The sequence below is a fragment of the Acanthisitta chloris genome, unplaced genomic scaffold (genome assembly GCF_000695815.1).
Source record: "Acanthisitta chloris isolate BGI_N310 unplaced genomic scaffold, ASM69581v1 scaffold4455, whole genome shotgun sequence".
NCBI classification, from domain to species: Eukaryota; Metazoa; Chordata; class Aves; order Passeriformes; family Acanthisittidae; genus Acanthisitta; species Acanthisitta chloris.
In genome coordinates, this window is record NW_008675222.1 from 19747 (window position 1) to 36468 (window position 16722).

General features: G+C 42.2%; 2 protein-coding genes across 2 annotated transcripts in view; one reads left to right on the top strand and one right to left on the bottom strand.

The window, feature by feature from the left end:
- MEP1A (meprin A, alpha (PABA peptide hydrolase)) overlaps positions 1–7154 on the top strand; it is a 13696-nt gene extending 6542 nt beyond the window's left edge. The window contains exons 10-14 of the mRNA XM_009075643.1: positions 2807–3028; positions 3932–4390; positions 5682–5855; positions 6428–6635; positions 7007–7154. Coding sequence (XP_009073891.1) covers positions 2807–3028; positions 3932–4390; positions 5682–5855; positions 6428–6635; positions 7007–7154 — 1211 coding nt within the window. The remainder of the gene's footprint in view (positions 1–2806; positions 3029–3931; positions 4391–5681; positions 5856–6427; positions 6636–7006) is intronic.
- A 6801-nt stretch (positions 7155–13955) lies between these two features.
- Positions 13956–16722, bottom strand: part of GPR116 (G protein-coupled receptor 116) — a 22969-nt gene continuing 20202 nt past the window's right edge. Inside the window, exons 19-20 of the mRNA XM_009075644.1 lie at positions 15023–15107; positions 13956–14035 (exon numbers count right to left, since the gene is read on the bottom strand). Of these exons, the coding sequence (XP_009073892.1) occupies positions 13956–14035; positions 15023–15107 (165 nt within the window). The remainder of the gene's footprint in view (positions 14036–15022; positions 15108–16722) is intronic.

A 16722-nucleotide genomic window follows, 5' to 3' on the forward strand; every position in this document is an offset into this window, starting at 1 on the left:
AACACTTTTCTATGGAAAATAGATTAGCTGAAGTAATAGTCCCTTGTGCATGTCTGTATACTTTAAATACAGAGTCTAGCAGTTTCTCTGAACCTGTCATTGTTGAGGAAACCCAGCACCGGCTACTCTGAAAACATAGGATTTAAGGCAAATCCTAGCAAACATTCAAGTCGGAATGTTTTCAGTTAAGTAAAAATCCCTTTTTTCTTTTCACTTGTCTTAACCTTGTGAGTATGTTTATGTTTGCACTTGTGCTCTCACTAGACCTTTCCAACTTAGTGGAATATTCTCCACACCAGCAAGATAAAAGGGGACAAAGAGCAATCTTCACTAGCAGTCTTTTAAATATAACCTGGAAAATAATTTACTGTAACTTTCAAAGTCTGAGTAAGAGTTACGTTACCTCATGATAAGAATGAAGCAGCACTCTTAGCCACTAATAAATGTTGTGTTTGCAATGCAAATTGTAAGATAAGCTTGAGGAGTGCTAGTTCTGGAGTTAGAAGAAAGTTGTGAAGTATTTTAGGATAGAACCTTAGGGATAGTTTTTATTTTCACATGGCAATTTTGCCATTTTTCAAAGGAGGAATGTCTCAAAAATAGCAGTTAGCCCCAGCCACAGTCACAGAGTGCTAGCTTACACCTCTGAATAAAGATTACATTCAAACAGGCAGTTCTGAAAAGCAAAAGCCTGTATTGTCATTATTTAGACAGGGTACACTACTACACATTTCCAAGGAAAAAGTTACTTCTGTGGTAAATTTTGCCTAAGTACAGAGGGAAGAAATCCTGACCTAACGCACATTCTGTTCTGCTTTGTTACTCTTTGCTAAAGGAAAACTTTGACTTGCTATACTCAGGAGTAGATTTTTCCCCTCACGTGAGCCACCCACTGGAAAGAACAGATCCTCAACCTCTTATAATGCCAGTGCTTGTTGATCAGGTCCAGGAATACAATATAACTAAAGAAAACCATCTGACAACATCTAGACATACATGCTTCTAACCCTCAGCTGACTCTTCATTTTCTCTTTCCCCCCCCTCCCCCAAAGTATAATTGTAACTGAAAAAAATATTTTACTGACTTGTTTGTCAGATAAAATGGAATCTGTCTGAACTGAGCACTTAACTCATACTTTAGCATCTAGTGACTCAGTGCAAAATAAGTATGGAAGTTATTTGAAGAGTTGATGAAGAGGGGTGGGTGCCTCTGAGGATCTCCAGAGTGTTGAAATTAATTGCACGAGTAGGGAGTGCCTCTCCTTCTGGCACCTCCAAAGGGTGATTGATTTCATCAGGAATTTTGACTTTTTTTGAGAACTGTGTCTGCAGTCATCTCAAGTGGGGGGCAAAGTCCAAGGTTCTAACATAGAAGAATCATATTTTGCCCAGACAGTTTTGATGTCCCAGGGTTTTTATTTATTGATGGCTAAACTGAAGGAGGGAAAATACAGGTTAGCATTTAGGGAGTCTGCTGAAGTCTGCTAAGGCCATATTCTAATTGCCATAGATGCATGATGTAGCCTTTATTTATCTTTCTTATAAAAAAGGAGACAGAGTCTAGATCATTTGGGGGTTTGTTACTATAATAATTTCAACAACAAAGTTAGGCACCTAAATAAGGGTCACAGCCCTGTTTCTCACTTGGAGCAAGGGTGATCATACTTATATTTAATACACTCAAGTTTGAAATAAGTTTAACATGGTGAAGTGTCATGCCTTGCACAGAGCAATTAGGTACCTTTGGCAAGGTTTCTATGGGCATGAGCTGAAAGCGTTGCTACTATGTGGGAGGGAACAGAGATTATTCCCCTGACCTAGCTAGGGAGAACCTGATAAACAGCTTGAACAGCTCCACTAACCATGCAGGAGGCTGTACTGCTTTCATGCAGTTGCAGGTTTAACTGTTGGAACTAGATAATCCCTAAGGTCTTTTCCAACCCAAACCATCCTGTGATTCTATAGTATGTTACCTTGGACAAGAGTCCATGGAACCAGCCTTCAACAGAGGAAACTTGCATATGACAGCTAAAAGAATTTCACTAGTTAATTTAATCATTGACTCTAATGAAAGAAATACTCTAAAAAGAAATATAGTACAGATAAGATATCTCAACTTCATATGATACCAAAGTACGATATGTGTGCAAGTGGTGAATCCTTGTAAATATAAGGATAAAAGTAGACACCTCAAATCCAAAGTAAAGAACACTTAAAAAAATATTAGAGGGAAATTAAACTAGAGGGGCAGGAATTCTTAAATAATTTCCCCAGACTGAGAAATTGAGTTTTGAAATCTTTGGGCAAGCTATAAAAAAATCTTCTTTATGTTCAAGGTGAGGACAGCGCTAGTTTTTTGTCCAACCCTTTTTTACTATCTTTATTGCTGATAAGAAACTGTCTTGGTCTTTACAAGGTTAAGCATATGGTGTCTAAAAATCTCATCTTTAGATTATCTTCAGTATATATTAAGGAGAAAAAATAAATCTACTAATTACTTGTGGTCAGCACTGAATCCTCTGTCTCATATATCTCTGACATTCCTGAAAAATTCAACTTCCAATTAGACCAACTAATGCAAAATTAACAAAAGCTGCCAGTAATGATTTCCATATATATGCTAAACTGCAACTCTTGTTCTTATCCTGGTCCATCTTGGATGGTTATCACACATCGTCTCCTCTGCTATTCATGTTAAGTACTGCAATTATGCTTAATAAAAGAGTGGAGTTGAAATGATGAATTTACACCATTCAGGTAGTGGAGAATCTGGAAAGAGACAAATGACAGTCTACCCTTTCTTTCTTCACAGATGCTGGCTATTTCATGTACTTCAACACCAGCTCTGGCAAGGCAGATGAGGTGTCAATCCTAGAGTCCCGAATCCTTTATCCAAAGAGAACCGAGCAGTGCCTCCAGTTCTTTTATAGGACCACAGGAAGCCTTTCTGACAAGCTGATCATCTGGCTTAAAGAAGATGATGGCACTGGAAACATTCGCAAGATGAGGAAAATTCAAACCTTTCAAGGTAATTCTGGAAATAAGGTGAATATTTGGGCAGAGGAGAGGAGTTGTCTTACTGTATCCATGAATGCAGAGGATTGGCTCAGAAACCAAAAGACTTTCCTGAAACTACCAGAATGTCTTGCAATATGTCAAAGGATTTTGTTATTACTTAAGGACACTTAGCAGACGAAATGCAGATTTTACTAATGTAACTCAGGTGTTTCACATCAGAAGTCACAACATTCCTAATATTATGTTATATTCAATGACTGAGAGGGATCCCAAGCTGTCCTGGAAATCAGTTGGCTAGATCTCCACTGCCTGCCATATGATCTAACAGTGAGGTGTCCACATGTAAATACCTATGCTCCTCTGCAGACAATAAGACTCCCAGTCTGACTTTTAGATGGTCAGAATTATAAAAGCATATGCAGCTTTGAAAATGCAAACTGGATTTACACTTTGGATGATTCTGCTAAATTGGACAAATTCAGCCACCGTGGAACTATGCGTTTTATATTGTCAAAGCTCAAGACCTGTTATAATCTGCCTATATCAGGCTGCAGCAGTTTCAGGGATGGATAAGTTCCTGGAAAAGTGGCAAGAACAACTAATTCTAACATATTCAGTCATTGATTCCAATCCTCTTCTTTCATCTTGGCCCGTAGCTTGTTGCCCTTTATACTAGAGACTGTCATTCCCTAATGTGTGAAGAGTTCCCAGTACAACATGTCCAAAGCATTTAGTTGAGAAGGCAATGTGAGTATATTATAGTCACAATGTCATCTTAAGACATCTAACCTTCAGGACTCTGTGAGAGGTCCAGTTGTCTCAAAATACATCTGGAATGGATGGGTAGGAACAAACTGCTTCATGGTAGCACTAACTATGCTGATGGCAATGTTTTGTTTTCCTTTCACCAAAGCGGATAGTGACTCTAACTGGAAAATTGCCCACGTAACCCTCAATGCTCAGAAGAAGTTCCGCTATATCTTCCAAGGACTAAAGGGCAACACCAGTTTGTCATCTGGTGGAATTGCTATTGATGATGTCACACTGACAGAGACCCCCTGTCCCACAGCTGTGTGGGTCATTCGGAATTTCAGCAAAATCCTCGAGAACTCACCCACTGAAGTTATTGAAAGCCCCAGGTTTTATAGCCCTGAGGGTTACGGATTTGGCATAACTGTGGTTCCTGACTACGGAAGCAGCGGCTATGCTCGCATTGCCTTTCACTTGTGCAGTGGAGAGAACGATGCTGTTCTGGAGTGGCCAGCTCTGAACCGCCAAGCTATACTCACAGTGCTGGACCAGGACACTGATGTCTTGAAAAGGATGTCCTCAAGCAAAAGCTTCACTACAAGCAAGGACCACATTAGCTCAGGTAAGTGGTGTCTGCCTGGAGGAATAATGACAATGAGAGCCAAGGAATCTGAGTAAGGGGGCTGAATATAGAATTCATAGCTGGGCAACTTTGGCCACATATCCCAATTTAGAACACTTTTCTGAGTACCACTTCCCTGTGTGTGACTCTGAATTCCAGTTTGTGGAAGATTGTGTAACATGAAAAGTGACCCATAAAAGGTTGGTGTTATTACAAACAGTTCCTGAGATATCTGAGTTTGATTTTTAACTCATAGAGTTCTCCCAGGTGCTGGCAATTCTCCTTCTACCTGTGGTTTGTCTGTTATGATAGCTGACATATCACCACAGGTTAGTGCAATGCCAACAGGATGCTGTATACCGTTACTAAATCAGTGATAATTTAAGTTAAAATGGCATTTTGGAGGCTCAGTTAACTTCTACATATTTGGTTCACTTCAACATACATGGTCTGAATGCACAGCATTCACACTGTAGCTATATTTAAGAAAAACATACCTGAAAACACCTGCAAAATCTGTCTGCATCATTTGAAGCCTGTCTTGCTTGGCTGGGAGTAGACTGCAGAGTATGAACTCTTTCAAACAGGGACTACCTTTTAACTCCAGGTTGGATGGGGCTTGGAGAAACCTGGTCTAGTGAAAAGTGTCCCTGCCCATGGCAGGAGGGTTGGAATGAGATGATCTCTGAAGGTACATTCCAAACCAAATCATTCTACGATTTTGTGATTCTATGAAAAAAATAAGAATAGGACAATATTGGGTTTGGCACAGAATAAAATCCTAGATAAGAATCTCTATGCCTCTCCACTTTTTCCAGAGGAAGTTTAGTACATACTTTTTTCACTAAGAGGTTTTAACCCTCTGGTATGAATGTGTTTAACAGAACCATAGCAATGATCAAAATCTACTGAATTCTAAATGATAAAAAAACTTTCTAACTGATATGGAAGTGTTTTTACACCGGACAGAACTCTTAGATGGGGACAATGTGGAGGTAACTTATGTTTGGTTCGTCCTTAATGAAAGAAGAGCTGTGGAATTTCAGTGCCCAGACTAAGAATCCTCATGTATGCAGACCATACCTAGGGGTCTGCTGGCATCCTTAGTTTGTCAGTCCTCTGTGATTTGTTTGGGCATTTCAGCTCTGAACTTGACTTTACAGCATAAATCCCATTTAACACTGTAATACAGAAAAATCAATGTAATACTTCCTGTTATACTTACTTTGGTTCTTATGCATCACTCATGTTGTAGAACTTTGGTTCTTATGCATCACTCATGTTTTTGCAGATGGTAATGGAACTGTAATATGGGATAAACCATCAATTGCTGGAAAATTTGATGCCTCATGCAATTGTTACAGAACTAGAAACTGGGGGTGGAATAACTTCATATCCCACAGCGAGATGCGACGGAGAAGCTTCCTGAAAAATGATGACCTGATTATTTTTGCAGAATTCAATGGTAAAGATCCTCTTCCCAATTCTTCTTGCAAAAACAAATAGGTGATCCTTTCTCTTTTCATACATTCAAGTAACTATTACCACCTGTCACCATGTTATCTTCTCTTCGAATGAGAATCAACTTGAAAAGTAATTTCTGTGTCTTAGTTTCAGTGGGTGATGTTAACTAAAGTGACTGTGAGTTCAGAGGGATATAAATGGCAGTGAGTTTCAGACAGTTAACTTCTTACACGCCTTTAAGCACCCTGATCAACAGCTGTGTCTCTTTCTAAGCATTGAACATACTAAAAGGTGATCCCCATTTTATTTTCAAACAGAACAGCCACACTTGGCATGATTTTTGAAAGTACAGAATATAACAAATTTTCCTAACTAGCTTTCACGATTTCAGTATTATTTTCTATCTTGTACTTTAAACACTTTCTGTAGTACAGCAAGAAGTCTGTGCAGAGCAAAGGGACAAGGAGTACCCTCTGAGTCACAAAGCACCCTGTGAGCCTCTTGATATGAAGCAAACTACATATAGTATCACTCACTGATACTTGATGTCTTTCTCCTCTTCTTTTCTAAAAGATATCATTCACCTCAATAACACTGAAGTTCCTGTCAAAAATGTGCAATCTGTCCTCACGGAAGACCTCATTCTCGAAAGGCAGAAGAGAGCAGCCGAGGATATGGAGCCTGTTCAAGACCAGATGACTTATCTGCAAGACCCATGCGACCCAAACCCTTGTCAGAATGATGGAGCATGTGTGAATGTGAAAGGAAAAGCAAGTTGCAGGTACCACAGACCTCTTCCCTCTTTGCCCTGGCTTTCTTCTTCAAGTGATGCAGCTAATAAGTATTCAGAGCTACAGATCTCGGAGGTCTAAGCCCCGAGGCTTTCAAGGAACAGTAGAAACAAAACACTTCTCCACAGTGACTGGTTTCTAGCAGCGATGAGGGGAGGTTTCTTTGCGTAAGACAAAGAACCCCCATTCTGTGGTGCTTCCAGGGTATGTAAATAGCCTTCAAACAAGGTGGGAGTGTAGTGTCATGAACCCCTCTAATGGGAACTGCTCATCCAGGATAGTGAATGTGAGGACCTTGAGTTGAGTCTATACACCAGGACAAAGCTCCTGATCCATGTGAATCTGTACTTTATTTTCCCAGGTGCCCATCAGGACAAGCCTTCTTCTTCACAGGTGAGAGGTGTCAGTCAAGGCAGGTCCATGGGAACATCCTGGGAATGACAATTGGTGGAATTGCTGGAACCATTGTCTTAACCATAGTCATCATTTCCATGATGACCAGAAGATAAAAAGCTGTAGAGGGATAAATCTCGACCTGGTGTTTTTCCATAGTTTCCCTAAGACATCAGTTTTCAGTGAAAAATGATGAATACAAGTTGTAGAAGACCAGTCAGCATATGGATGAAATGCAGCTCAGCAGCAATCTGTTTTCTCTGAGGTACATGGCAGTTAAAGTGTGTCATGTAGAACTGTTGTCTGATGAAAGTCTATACTCTGCCTTTCTTGTGTGTTCTTTGAAAGTTTTGTTACTTCAGCCAAGAGCAAGCAGCAGTGCTGAGAGTCCATGCCTTTACTCTCAGCCACAGTTCAAACTTAGATTAAATAACTGGTAGAACCTCTCAAAACACTAGTGAAAGTCACGCAGAATCACGTATATTAAAATTTTGGAAATGTGCCTACAAAAATTGCTCAAGAAATCTAAAGGGTACAAATCCAAAGTTACGCAAATCAGGACATAAACATTCACTTTCCCTGGAGTTGTGTTAATTTACTAACACTGATTAGCTATTACACAGAATTAATAGTAAATGACTATTATATCTTTTGGGCCAATTCTGTAGCAGGGAAGTAATTTCACCTTAAAGCCAGCTGTCTTTCTAAAAGGTCTCATCACATAAGGTTTTCAAATATTCAAGCATAAGTCTATTCTTTGGGCATAATCCCAGGGTTTTTAAAACATCTATAAAACTTCCATGATTTCAGCAGGCTCTGGATGAAACTGGACCAAGGGATCTGTTATCATAAGATAGGATCTGTAGTGGTTACCATTAAATTCACATCTTTTTATAAGTCATCATCTCACAAGTCAAGGACAGGGACGAGTATATGAAGATGAAGGCCAGGTCTGTGGTACTAGAATGTGCTGTATAAGGTTTTAGCAACCTTAAACTTACTGCAGTTGGAAGCAACTGATCTAGTATGACTTAAGATCTCTGCTTTCAAGGGCTCTAACAGTGTCCATACCCAGGTTTCCTCAAAAGCAGTTTCTTCACGTCTGCAGGAGTTCAAATGCAGGAGTTTGTAAATGGAGAATAATTGCAGAGGGTGATGCTACCCTTGTATTTATCAGATACCTGTCACAAGGGATGGCAGCCAAGGGAAAATACACTGTCATGGCAGTCGGTAGTAAACAGAGAGCTGGTTTCCTCTTGGATTCATCCTGCTGATCACAGCAGTCCTGTGAGTGGGGACATACCCGTTTAATTGAGGCATTACCAGCAAGTTAATATGCTGTTCCTCTTATTCTCTGTCTTTGAAATAAAATCAAGGCAAACACTTATAACAGCTTTTCCTGCAATATGCCTGACTGGCTGGATCTCATCACAGGCAAAAGGTAATTACAGATCCAATTACCTTCTGCCAGCTAGATGAGGGGACTCCCCCTTGGGTCAAGGGAGCCTCCCACCCAAGTTGACCAGCTCATAAATAACACATGGTTATGGAATGAAAGACAAGAGATCCATAAAGTTGAATATGATTACATGGTGCAGCTTGCTAGTTAATGCATGAGACAGAGAAACCAAAGGCAGAGAGGATCTAGGCAAGTCTTAGCTAAGTGCTATCCTGCATATAATTTTGTGTCCCTAAAGGAACATCAAGAATAAAACTACAAGTTGTCACCAAGCACTCCAAAAACATGTGTAGACTCTGATACTGTTCCATTTGCTTGTGTAGACAGAGGCCAAGTCTTCACCCTGCCAAACCACACACTGACTCCTCTCTGCTAGGAGAGCTGTGATGGCTTCCAGCCACTGAGGATGACTTCCCAGTCACAGAGGTGATCCTGGGTGCATTTGGGCCCTGCTTGATGGTCTGGCTTCCTTCAGAGCATCACAGTGGGCTGACCCTTGTATGGTTGTTCACTTGTACAAGGCTGGGGCTGGAACCAGATGGTTCTTCTGGGCAGATATTTTCTTTGTTGTTAACAAGACACCTTATCCTTCTCAGCGTGGCTGTCAGCTGGAGACCCACAATTACACAGGGACTCTCAACACAGGGCTCACAGCCACCACTGCTGCAGGCAGGGCTGTGTACAGGCTGCTTCTTGTTTACCCTGGCTCACCTAGACTTGGGGGCAGCATAGGCTCAATGATTTGGGTGATGCTTGCAGAAGTGCTGAACCAGGGGTAACCAGGACCGAGAGCACTACTTTGAGCAATTGTTTCAGCCAAGCAGCAAGTGGGGGAAAACCCTGCAAGTTCCATTTGGTCCACATGCTGGTTTGTTTATGGTTTGGGAAAGGCACAGCCACGGCAGGGGGACTGCTGCCCAGGAGGGAGCCAGCTGCCCAGGCCAGTCTGTGGCACCATGGGTGATGCTTGTAATAAGCCCACGGTGTTACCCCATGCAAAACCCTTTCCCACTGTCTGAGAAGCTGGCAGAGATACCCAAACCCCATGGTCATAGAATCATAGAATGACTTGGGTTGGAAGGGACCTTAAAGATCACCTAGTTCAAACCCCCGTCCATGGGCAGGGACACCTTCCACTAGATCAGCTTGCTCAAACCCAACCTTGAACACTCCCAGGGATGGGACAACCATGGCTTCCCTGGGCAACCTGTGCCACTGTCTCAGCATCCTCACAGAAGAATTTCTTCCTAATAGCTAATGCAAACCTGTCTTCTTTCAGTGTGAAGCCATACCAATTGTCCTATCACTACATGCCCTTGCAAAAAGTCCCTCCTAAGCTCTCTTGTAGCCTTCCTTTACTGGAAAGGGCTCTAAGGTCTCCCCAGAACCTTCTCCAGGCTGAACAGACACATCTCTCAGCCTGTCTCCATAGCAGAGACACTCCAGCCCTCTGAGCATCTTCGTAGTCTCCTCAGGACTTGTTCCAGCATGATCCTTGCGCACTCTCCTGTGAGATAGCAGGACACAGCCCAGGACAGCTCGGGCAGGACACCTGGGGAAGGCGAGAGACACCAGCTGAGCCAGCTCTGCGCCCGCCACGGCAAGGGCACTGATGTATTGGTGCGTGTCCACAGAAGGGAACGGAGCTGGGAACAGCACAGGTGTGATGAGGAGAGGCTGAGGGAGCTGCAGAAAAGGAGGCTCAGGGGGGACCTTATCTCTCTCTACAACTTCCTGAAAGGTTGCAGACAGGTGGGGGTCAGTCTCTTCTCCCAGGTAACGAGTGACAGGACAAGAAGAAATGGCTGCTAGGGAAGGTTTAGATTGAAATTTCTTCACCAAAAGCATTACCAAGCGTTGGAATAGGCTGCCTAGGGAAGTGGTGGAGTCATCATCCCTGGAGGTATTAAAGGACATGGAGATGTGCCACTTAAGGACATGGTTAGTGGTGGGCTTGGCAGTGCTGGGTTAATAGTTGGACTCAATGATCTTAGAAATCTTTTCCAACCCAAATGACTGTATAATTCTATAACTTATCCCAAGGAAAAAACTAAAAAGACCATGAAAAGGGTATGAGTTAGAAGAAATTATCCCAGCTTATCTGTAGATTGTGTTGTATGCTTTACCTTGTTTTTCTAACAGGAAAGTACTAAGAAAATTACACGCTCCATGTGTGACTACCTGTCAGCCCCATGTCTTCTCAAAAGCATTGAAATCTGTCAGCTGCTGAGGACTAAAAGCCTTAGAGAGTTCTTGTTGTGAGTTCACAAGTATTAAAGGTTGGCAGAGCTTGTTAGAGCTACCACAGAGGGAGGGAGAGGCAGAACATGCCCATCCCAGCCCTGGTGAGCCCCAGACAGACCTTCATCACCTCTATGATTCTGTCCTCTCCACAGCACATCCAGTTTCTTACCAGCTGCTGATGACAAGGTGGGTGAGGGAGCTTACATCAGCAGAAAGCACTGTGTGCACAGAGCAGGGAGTTTTAGGGAGGCCCTAATCTTGAGGAAGACTGTGGAAACTCAGATGATTGGAAATGAAAGACATTTAGAGGGTACAGGACACAAGCCTATAATAAATTATCTAATTTCTTTTGCTCATGGATTTAATGATCCAGTTGAGGTCATAGGTGCTAGAAGGTAACATGTAATTGGATACACCTTACATACTGGGCACTTAGCATGGTGAGATTATTGATTCTTGGCTAACTTGACCTTTCCAAAACTCATCTGTTTCCTGAACATGTTTCCTGGGACAGTGTAAGTAGTAAATATGCAGACAGGCTGCTGAGCCATGAAAACTGCAGAGATCAGAGCCTAACTGACTTCATGGTCCAAATAAAAGGTATCAGAATACACACCTGTACACCTCAGTTCTGGGGCATGTGGATTTTCACTGCTCATTGTAGTGTGGATAAAATGGCTCTGGACTCTTTGCATTGTTCATATCAAAGGCTTCTGAAGTTTTTTAGGAATGAAAGGTAAAATGCAGACTTGAAGCACATGTAAGAGTTCAGCAACTGTCACAATCACAAAACTCTAAGCAGGGAGTGTGAGAGAAGTCAGGTCTGTGCTTGACAGACTTGTGTGTCACAGTCCCATCCTTTATTATTTTTCCTGCACTGGAATAAATCAGAGGAAGATGCCAAGCCAGTGGCTGTACTCCATCCAGTGCTATAAAATATGAGTAAGGAAGAGATCCCATCCTTTCCAGATATTAGGTGAACCTGGTATGGTTTTGTCTCAATGTGTTTTACCTTAGTGCCTTGGAGTTAAGCAGCAGGGAAGTAGATGAGTGACAGCAATCATCAGGAAACAGGCCCTTGACAGCCTGGACTTCAGGAAGAGGGTGCGAATGAAGGGGTTTGGATGAGAGAAAAATTGGGCTAGCTGCCCAAAATTCTAGACTCATGAAGGGAGGAATCTGTTGGTGAGCCCACTGCCCACATTTGCCTATGCCAAAGACTTAGTTCTTGCTGCTGAGAGTGGGTGGGAGGAGTATTGTGTTGTTGCTGCCACATATTTCCCTTTCTTCCTTCCTTAAGCTCTGCCCCTTTGTCTTCTCTCCCCATTTTATCTTGATCTGTGTCTATACAAGTGAAGCCTTGGCCCCAAATTGTTAGGACTGGCACAATTAATTTCTTAACTGCTTCTCTTTGATGAATTGTCATGATTTTTATAACACTGGCAAGGACTTTGCCTTTGAAGATTCACCCAAAGATAGCCCTTTGGTGCCAGACAGTTTGGCATCCTGATTTCTTACTCACATACAGTCAAGATCCAGGTTTAGCTAAACTGGCAGGCATGGTGAAAACTCAGAGATGAAATGTCTGCTGAGATGAGGTGTGGTGAGACTGGGACTGTGCTTCTTACAGGGACTCATACATTACAGTTTATGTAAAGCCTGTTCTAACTCAGTGGGAGTGGATAGTTCTGCAGCAGGTCAATATTGCACAAGCTACTTCCAGAGTGAGTTAGACCAAATGGCCACCTAAAGGCAGTGGCTGGAATAATGTGCGAAGGTTGAGTTTTCAGGTTTCCACTAGCCATGCAGTTTAAAGAGATTCTGGATTTTCAGATATTTCTTAATCTCTAAGTGTGTTCTAGTTCTAGCATTATTATCTACATCTTGAAGCAAAAAGCAATTGTTTTCAGTATAAATACTACATTTGATTGCTTCTTGATTATTGTCTTCAGTGATATCACTACCTGCCCATGCCAAACTGTCAGACATGCCTCTGAAACTGTAGGCAATAGTTTCACATCCTGATGCATCCCAAAGTTCTGGGAACAGGTTCACCACTGGTAAATGTAGGCCTGATTCCCTGACAACCAAAGAGGACTGTATCACCTGACTGCAGACCTGATATTGGCCTCAAATCTAAATCTTCATGATTCCATCTATCACATTTTATACCGAGTTTTGCAATATTTGTGTGTGTTATAAATACTTTGCAGGCTCTCTCAGCCCTCTGCTTAAAACAGGAGTCTTGCCTTTAAAGGTATCCAGGCTTGGAAATAACTGGTTCCACAAATGTAGTGTTAGAGCAATAATTTATATAAAACCTTTCATCCTGCCTGGCATGTGGTGATTTATATTCACTGCAGAGTTGATTCTCTGAGCCCTCCAACTGGAATTCTCTTCTGAGAGGAGACACAAACATACAGACTTTACACAAGACACTCCTTGCATACTTAACACTACAATGCATTGAATCAACACTGTCATCTCTGTGGTAGAGGGCAGCAATCATCTCTGTCTTACCACATTACTTATCAAGGGAAAGACAAATATTGTTAAGGTTATAAAGCTTCCTTTTCTTCAAAAAAGTGCCACATGGAGCTTTCAGTACATTCCATCTGAAAGAAGACCACACAGGAGTCATCATGGTCTTCATTTTAGCTAAGTCAAAAGCAAAGATCTGAAATGGATCTTCTCAGTTGTGAATTTTTGGTTCCAGAAAGTCTTAAATAGAAAGTGGAGACCACTATAGCCTATGGCCTTCCCAGACTCTTAGTACGAGGGCAGGAGAGAAGCTATGAGGTACTTGTGTATCTACATTGGCCTTTGGGATCATTCAGAGAGCTAATAAGGGAAATGCCAAAACCACTGGACAACAGCTGTGTATAGCACTGCAATTCATGGCTCAGTACTGCATAGAGCTAAGCACCCACTTAAGGGCTGAGAATTCTTCATTCCCAATGTCCTTTCTTGCACTTGAAGGCCTTCAAATCGTTGTCATCTCTTCTGGGATTGGCAGACCCTGTAAAATTCCACCTCTCACAGCTTTCCTGCCTTACATGTTAATCAGAAATGATTATTCCAGAAGAATGCACCAAGGCACAGTCTAATCAAAATGAAGCACTCCACTTCTCGATGACCCACATGAACTTTTTGTGTGTCTCTTGGAAAGGGCAGAGGTCCTTTCAGAGTTATGCAATTTAACATTTGCAGTGCTTCAGTTAAGCAAAGAATATGCCTTGGAAGTGTTTTCAGAGGAAGAAGTGGATGGCTCTGAAGAAGATACTCTGTATTTTCCTGCAAAACAAAGCACAGTAGTTAGAGACAAGGACAGATAGACTGGGATATGTTTGCACTGCAAAGGAAGGACAGTTACACCTGTGCTGATGACCCAGGTGGCTTTGACTGGCCCTGCAGCTGTGACACTAACTGGATTACTGCAATACCAGCAACCAGAGAACTCATAGCCAGGATATGTCAGCATAGGGTAGTGATTTGCTCACACAAATGGAGGGAATTAGTGGCTTCCCTTGAGCACAGGGATGCATCTAGAACACAGGCTCTTGAGATGAATCCCAGCTCCCTACCTCTTGAGACCATGAGGCTCTAAACCAAGAGCCATGTGCATGGAGTTGGAGAGCAGAATGAGGAGGCATGCTAATAATAGGGGAGTTTCAGGTGGCAGCAGAATGGGAGGCAGCTGTGGACAAGTCTCAGTCACATCTGGAGGGTGGCTTCTGTGTCTGTGTAGTGTACTTGTGTTTCATTGTGCCATTATTTGACTAATAAACAGGCTTTTAAAAACGTAATTGCTTGCCTACATTAAACTCCTTCACATCCCACTTTGACTGAACGTCACCATCTTCTCTGAGCAATGTTGGGATGCAAAGATTACACACTTAGGAATGAAATTATATTTTCTGCTATGCTTTTTGCAAAATTAAGTCACATCTGAATGGTGATGTCCACAGAATGGCAGCCAGAGAACCTTTGAAGCTGCAAGGTGGTGAACAGTACATGAATAGTGAATGAATTGAGGAGCACTGTGTCATGATCTCATTAAGCTCAAAACAAAGCTCAGTTAGAGGGTTTTACAACTGGTGAAACATGCTGCTAGCATTATGCTACAATTGACTTATTACAGTTCTTTAACATTAGAAGATAAAATACCATCTATGGCTGCATGGATAGACAATCGGATTAATAGATCTCAGGATCGACAGACCCCATCAGTGAGAATGCAGGCAAAACCTTGTTTGTGCTTCAGTAAGGGAGATCACATACCTGTTTTCCCACATAAGTTGTTAAAGGTTCTTGAAAATGGGTAGCTCATAGCAAGCATTGGTGTCACCAGGATCAGGGAGGATGACTGTAAGAGAGAAAATTGCTTTTTATCAAAAGCCTAAACTTTCTTCATAGTCACATCGGGGCGGGGAGGGGGATGGAAAGGGTTCTAACCATAGAATCACAGAATCACCTGGGTTGGAAGAGACCTCAAAGATCATCAGTAGTACAAGCAAGCAATCCACCGAGGGACAAGTTAGATGTTTGTGAGGCATCACATTCACACATTTGCATGTTTATATTGGCGATGAAAGATACCAACTTTAAAAGAAACTACAGGACACAAACAGCTTGTGTCTAACTGTTGGCCAGGGAAGATGGCTTAGGCTCCGGAGTCAGCCATATCAGGCAGTATGGGATTCTGGTCCCTTATCTGAGGGACTATAACCATTAGGGTAGTCAGAAAAGCGAAGATTTATGTGCTGGGGATTGTCCTTGATGGCCAGTACCCTGAGACATTCCGAGGCAAATTTAACTTGACACGCTAGAGGGCATTGGAACACAACTCTACAGACCAGATGGGAAGGAAGGAACTTTCTGCAGCTAAAATGAAGTTTGAAGTTTGGAGTGGTTTGAGAATTTAATGGGATTCCTCCAAAATATGTGTTAAGAAAAGGTATGGAAAACACATCTTTTTCTGTTCAGTCCCTCTTCCTTTCTTCTTGGAGGGGAAAATTAGGCAGTGTTGTGTATTGTCACCTATATGGTAAGGTGGTTGAGGAAGAAGGTAAATGAATTGTATATAAAAAATTTCATCACAGATGTTGATATTGGTTTATTTATTCCCTATCAGACTTCAACAGGCTGGAGAAATGGGATGGCAAGAATCTTAGGATATTCCGCAAAGTCCCCCTGTCCCTGGGGAGGAACAAACCCACATACCAGGATCTGCTGGGGGCTGGCTGACTGGAACAGAGCAAAGACAGAGCCAAACTTTTCTCCTTGGTGCCCAGTGAAAGGACAAGAGGCATTGAAAACCAACAGAAATACAGGAAATCCCACTTAAGAGGAAACATTTTCACTGTGAGGGTGGTCAAACACAGGAAAAGGCTGCACAGAGAGATTGTGGAGTCTCCATTCTTGAAGCTACTCAAACCCCAACTGGACACAGCTCTGAGCTCTAGCTGACCATGCTCTCATGAGAGGGTGGTACTAGATGTTCTCTGGAGGTACTATCCAACTTCAGCAATTCTTGTGGAAGCTGGAGTGATTTAATCCAATGCTCCTCTTCTGAACTGACAGTTCAGCCTTAATAGGCTCCTTAATTCCTCGGAGCCAATCTATGTACTCATCTTAATTAACCTGGCTTTCAAGCTGGCTTCCTAGTTCTTTAGCAATATCTGTACAATATCTTCTGAATAAACCCTGTTCAGATACCAATATGAAATTAACCTTTATTGTCATATAAGAATGATAGTATCATGGGCAGGGTGGAGGTTGGGGGCAGGGGTTGGAACTAGATGATCCTTAAGGTCCCTTCCAACCCAACCCATTCTATGATTCTTACATATCCTGGCATATGCAGCCATTCTGTGATAGAGGTATTTTATTGTTGTTGGCTGAAATTTTCTACATTGTGTGTCTGGGAATGTGGCTCCTCTTGTGCAGAAGTGAAGATGCACACATTTTTGGCATCAGCA